Raw genomic sequence first — 5,632 nt, forward strand, 5'->3', positions numbered from 1 at the left:
GGGAGGGGGGGGAGAGGGAAGGGAGGGGGGGAGAGGGAAGGGAGGGGGGGAGAGGGAAGGGAGGGGGGGAGAGGGAAGGGAGGGGGGAGAGGGAAGGGAGGGGGGGGAGAGAGAGAAGGAAGGGGAGCTGGAGAGGAGGTGGGGAGAGGGAGGTAGGGCGGACGGTGGTGAGGGGGAGGGAGGGAGAGCGGGGGGGGGGGGGAGACAGGGGGAGCGGATGGGGGGGGGGGGAACGGACGGAGGGGGGGGGGGAGAGAGGGGGAACGGACGGAGGGGGGGGAAGAGAGGGGGAGCGGACGGGGGCGAGGGAGGGAGAGCGGGCGGAGGGAGAGCGGGCAGGGGGAGCGTTGGGGTTGGGGGAGGGGGGCGAGAGAGCGGTGTGGCGAGGGGGAGAGAGAGCTGGAGGGGGTCGGAGGGGGACAGAGGATTGAGGGGATAGCGATCGGTGGAGGGGGAGCGAGCAGAAAGGGCTGGGTGAGTGCAGAGAGAGCGGGAGATAATGTGGGGCGGGGGGAGAGGGAGAGGGAGAGGGCGGGGGGAGAGGGAGAGGGAGAGGGCGGGGGGAGAGGGAGAGGGCGGGGGGAGAGGGAGAGGCAGAGAGCGGGGGGAGAGGGAGAGGCAGAGGGCGGGGGGAGGGGGAGACGGAGAGGGCGGGGGGAGGGGGAGACGGAGAGGGCGGGGGGAGGGGGAGACGGAGAGGGCGGGGGGAGGGGGAGACGGAGAGGGCGGGGGGAGGGGGAGACGGAGAGGGCGGGGGGAGGGGGAGACGGAGAGGGCGGGGGGAGGGGGAGACGGAGAGGGCGGGGGGAGGGGGAGACGGAGAGGGCGGGGGGAGGGGGAGACGGAGAGGGCGGGGGGAGGGGGAGACGGAGAGGGGAGGGGGAGGGGGAGACGGAGAGGGGAGGGGGAGGGGGAGAGGGCGGGGGGAGGGGGAGACGAAGGCGGGGGGAGGGGGAGACGGAGAGAGCGGGGGGAGGGGGGAGACGGAGAGAGTGGGGGGAGGAGGGAGGGGGGAACGCAGGAAGCGGGGGGAGGGGGAAACGCAGAGAGATGGGACAGTGGGAGAGAGAGAGCAGGTTGAGTGCAAGACAGAGCGGGGAGTGAGGCGAGAGAGTCGGGGGAGAGAGAGCGTGTGGAGTGGGAGAGAGGGGATGGAGTGTGCGGGGTTGAGTGGGGGAGGGGGGGCAGAGAGGTGAGAATGCACTCTTCTAAACCAGGATTTAGCAGCTGTTCCAAAGCTGCTTCCAAAGGCCTCAAGGAAAGTACTGTGGTGATTCAAATATTTCACAGGTAGCCCAACGAGCTTGCTCCGCCATTCAATAAGGTCCTGGCTGATCTGATCATGGACTCAGCTCCCCTTCCCTGACCGCTCCCCATAACCCTTGATTCCCTTATCATTCAAAAATCTGTCCATATCCGCCTTAAATATATTCAATGAGCCAGCCTTCACAGCTCTCTGGGACAGAGAATTCCACAGATTTACAACCCTCAGAGAAGAAATTCCTCCTCATCTCAGTTTTAAATGCACATCCCCTGATTCTGAGACTATGTCCCTTAGTTTTAGTTGCCCCTATGAGTGGAAACATGCACTTTGTCGAGCCCCCTCATTATCTTATAAGTTTTGGTAAGATCACCTCTCATTCTTCTGAACTCCAATGAGTAAAGGCTCAACCTATCTTCTTAAGTCAACCGCCTCATCTCCGGAATCAACCTAGTGAACCTTCTCTGAACTGCCTTCAATGCAAGTATATCCTTCCTTAAATAAGGAAACCAAAACTGTACGCAGTACTCTAGAATATATAAGGGAAGCGTTGGAAATAAACACACTGCAATTACATCTGAAGGAGAAACTTACATTTCTGATGCTCCTGACTAATGCCTCAAAGCATTTTCCACAATGTATTACTTTTAAAGTGTTATTTTCTGCTGTTATATAGGGCAAGGTGTCCAAATTAGACCACCCCTCTCCCCAGCCCTCACAATTCCACTCTCCAAGCCCAGGCAGCTCAATCCTATTTAGGCTGAGAGCTTTTGGCAGTTTCTTATCAAACTCTCTCTTGAAGCTGCTGATACCCTCAGCCAATTACACATCCCTTACTTCCCATACACTCCACATAAAGTATTTGGGAGTGATTTACATCTCACAATCGCCCGGATTTACACCGTAAACGGAGCAGTAACGAGACAAAAACCACCCGCAGTGCTTCCCACCTGGTTCCCACCAAGGCCCGCGGGAAATTATGCAACAGCCACGAAATAGGAATCCAGCGCTCCCGCACTAAACATGGGGGAAGCCTCATTAGTTTATGTAAACCGGATCCCATAATGTACATGGGACCCCAATGCAATCTTGGTCTTCCATTGGACGGTGTGTGAGCTGTGCAAGTCCCACCCAGTGGAACAGTCTGTAGAATGGCCCAACCTGTGGTCCTTAAAGGGACCGCTGGAACCCCCACAGGGAATGATGCAAGGAGTTAGTTCCATCCGGTGTCCTGGACAATATTTATCCATCAACCAACATCATGAAAACAGGTTATCTGGTCATTATCACGTTGCTGCTTGTGGGAGCTTGCTGTGCATAAACTGGTTGTGGCGTTTCCCACATTACAACAGTGACTACACTTTAAAAACTCTTCATTGTCTGTAAAGAGCTTTGGGACGTCCTGAGGTCGTGAAAGGTCGGATATAAAAACACGTTCTTTCTATTTATTCTCTGTGTAACAGTTTCTCTGTGGCCGGGAGGTGCATGAATTGTCCTGCCCGCTGCTGGCTGCTCCTCGGCTTTGCCCCTCCGCCCCACAACCCCCACCATCCTACCTCCTCCCCCCGGATATATTTTCCTGCCAATCTCTGAGTTTGAGACTATCACTACTTTGTTGTAGACTCTGTGACTGTGTTAAACCTATGGATGTTTATCTTCTCTCTGCGGTTTAGGATCTTGAATACTTCAGTAAGATCACCCCAAGCCCTCCCTTATCCAGTGCAAAGACTCCTGACTTCCAGACTAGACACGGACATCAGTGATCATTTAATCCAGGGTCTGGGAGCCGGTTTAGGCCCTTTTCATCTGGATTTATAAATCATGAAAAGGAATATAGGAGATTTACCGGGGTTAATGGCGCCTAACATTTCTCTCCACGCTGTGTACTGTAAAGGGCCGTTGAACTTTCCGACAGACAGGGCGCCATCTGCTACTGACAGCACGGGATAGTCCTCACTGATCCTGTAAATATTACACAGTTGATGTTATAAATTGACCATAAACACTTTTCTGAGTTATTTTAACAAACTGTGCAGAGATTCTGTAAAGAGCATGTCCTACCTCCTCTTCCGACAAGCTTCCTCCTGAAATAAATAAAACACAAACAGTGAGGAGGACAGTAAAAGACTTCAGGAGGACACAGACAGGCTGGTGAAATGAGCAGACACAGGGCGGATACAATTTAACAGAGAAGTGTGAAGTGAGGCATTTTGGAAGGAAGAATGAGGAGAGGCATTGTAAACTAAATGGTACAATTTTAAATGCGGTACAGGAACAGAGAGCCCTGGGGATCACATTCACAAATCTTGGAGAAGTGAGTAGGGATTTTTTTACCAATGACTTGTGATGATCTGGAATGCACTGACTGACAGGGTGCAGGAAGCAGATTTAACAGTAATTGTCAAAAGCGAATTGGAAATTCACTTGATAGGGAAAAAATTGCAGGGCTATGGGGAGAGAACAGGGGGAGTGGGACTATTGGGATCTCTTTCAAAGAGACAGCACAGGCACAATGGGCCTTTTGTGGTGTAGGATTCTAGGATTGTAAGTAGCTGAATATTTCTGATTCTGGCTGTGGCGGAGATTAACTGTAACAGAAGGTAGGTACTTCAGGAATTTAATGGCCAGAGTGATGATCTGGACTAGTTTCGATTGCCTAGATGGGTCAGAGAGAAATTTCCCAGATTTTTTCCCCTGAATTGGCCTGGGTTTATCATCTGTTTGTTTGCCTCTCCCAGGAGATCACATGGTTTCGGGTGGGATGGAGCATATATGTTGTGATACACAAGGTATCGCAACGTGTGGGACAGGCTCGATGGCCTAGACCTGCCCGTCATTGTTTGTATGTTCGTATCAGTGCCACTCACAGACACAGTGACTGTCACACCCACCGTACCACATACACCCACACAACTCATTCCGGGAGGTCGCAGATATTCCCGGGAATGTGCAGACACAGTGGGAGCCAGTTAGTTAGGTGACAACAACAGAACCGCCCCGGAATAGACAAAACAATCGGTTTAAATCAGTTTCGAATTTTTCAGCAAATGCTGCATTTATTTCAGTTATCACCCATCATATGAAGTTCCACTGAACTGATCCGTAATATAATCCTCACCTTCAGAAATATCAGCCCGTCTTTTTGCTCCATCTGTTTCTGCAACTTTGAGAGCTCCTCCTGAATAGAATTTAAATCCTCTTGAATTTCTAGAAGGTTTTTCTCCATTGGTTCTAGAATCTTCCCTTGTTGTTCCCTGAGATCTAGGATTATACGCTGCTCTTTCTCAGTGAGAATCTGGTGCATTTTAGCGAACTCGGATGTGATGCGGGTCTGCAGACTGCTCGATTGTTCCTATCAAATGAAATGTGAAGCATAATTAATTTTCAGCGATAAAGGGAACAAAACTAATTGAAATCCCAGAAAATCAGCTCAGGGAAACCTTACCTTAACTCCGGAAATCTGCTGTTTCTGTTTTAATTCCGTTTCTAGAGCCGTCGATTTCTTCTCTGTGAGAGAATCTAAGGAAGATTTCAGCTTATCCTGGGATTGGGGGAGAAAAATCACAGAATAAATGTTAGACCATGAAAATGTGATAAAATAATCAGGTGATCCAATCTGTTCCCTTTTACCTTGTAGATTTCAACAGCTTCTTTAATGGGCATGAAGTGGTGCTCTCTGTGTTCCCGCGCATCTCTACAAATCACACAGATCAGTTTCTTGTCAGTTTCACAAAACAGCTTCAGTTCTTCCTGATGTTCCTCACAGTGATGTTTACTTTCCTTCTCTTTCGGAGTTAGGTTTAATTTTCGCGCTTTCTCGGCCAGGCTCGCTAAGGCCCAATTAACCTTGAGGATTTTGTCCGGAAGCTCCTCTCGACATTCCGGGCAGGAGTTTGTCTCCTTCTTTTCCCCAAACTGTGTGATACAGGAGCGGCAGAAGTTGTGCCCACACTCCAGTGTTACCGGATTGGTGAAGAAATCCAGACAAATGGGACAATTTAAATCCTCTGTGAATCTCTCTGCCTCGTGTCTCGAAGCCATTGTTCAGTTTCAGCGTGGGCTGCTTAAACTGCTGGTGTGGTGTTTCTGTGGCCCCGGGTTCCCAGTCTGGGATCACTCCCCAACAACTGCTGGTGTCCTGCCCCGACGCGCCGCGCAGCCGCAGACTCGAACCCTGCCGCTCCGGCGGAAGCTGCCAGCTCTCGCGAGACCTCGCAGTCTTCGCCATGGCAACGCCCCAAGTGAGGCGGCGCGGGTTGTGCAGCGCCTGCTGCAGCCTTGGAGGTATCATCGTTCTCGTACATCCTGCAGCGCCACCGGCTGGCTGGAAGGTATCATCGTTCTAATACATCCTGCAGCGCCACCGGCTGG

At 51.9% G+C, this 5,632-nt stretch overlaps 1 protein-coding gene across 1 annotated transcript in view; it reads right to left on the minus strand.

Moving 5' to 3' along the window:
- The window catches only part of LOC139229637 (zinc-binding protein A33-like), an 11,776-nt gene extending 6,348 nt beyond the window's left edge, over nucleotides 1–5,428 (minus strand). The window contains exons 1-5 of the mRNA XM_070861151.1: nucleotides 4,892–5,428; nucleotides 4,707–4,802; nucleotides 4,380–4,613; nucleotides 3,323–3,345; nucleotides 3,108–3,223 (exon numbers count right to left, since the gene is read on the minus strand). Of these exons, the coding sequence (XP_070717252.1) occupies nucleotides 3,108–3,223; nucleotides 3,323–3,345; nucleotides 4,380–4,613; nucleotides 4,707–4,802; nucleotides 4,892–5,302 (880 nt within the window). The 5' untranslated portion in view covers nucleotides 5,303–5,428. The remainder of the gene's footprint in view (nucleotides 1–3,107; nucleotides 3,224–3,322; nucleotides 3,346–4,379; nucleotides 4,614–4,706; nucleotides 4,803–4,891) is intronic.
- Nucleotides 5,429–5,632: the final 204 nt, after the last annotated feature.

The sequence above is a fragment of the Pristiophorus japonicus genome, chromosome 19, assembly GCF_044704955.1.
Source record: "Pristiophorus japonicus isolate sPriJap1 chromosome 19, sPriJap1.hap1, whole genome shotgun sequence".
In the NCBI taxonomy this organism is placed as follows: Eukaryota; Metazoa; Chordata; class Chondrichthyes; family Pristiophoridae; genus Pristiophorus; species Pristiophorus japonicus.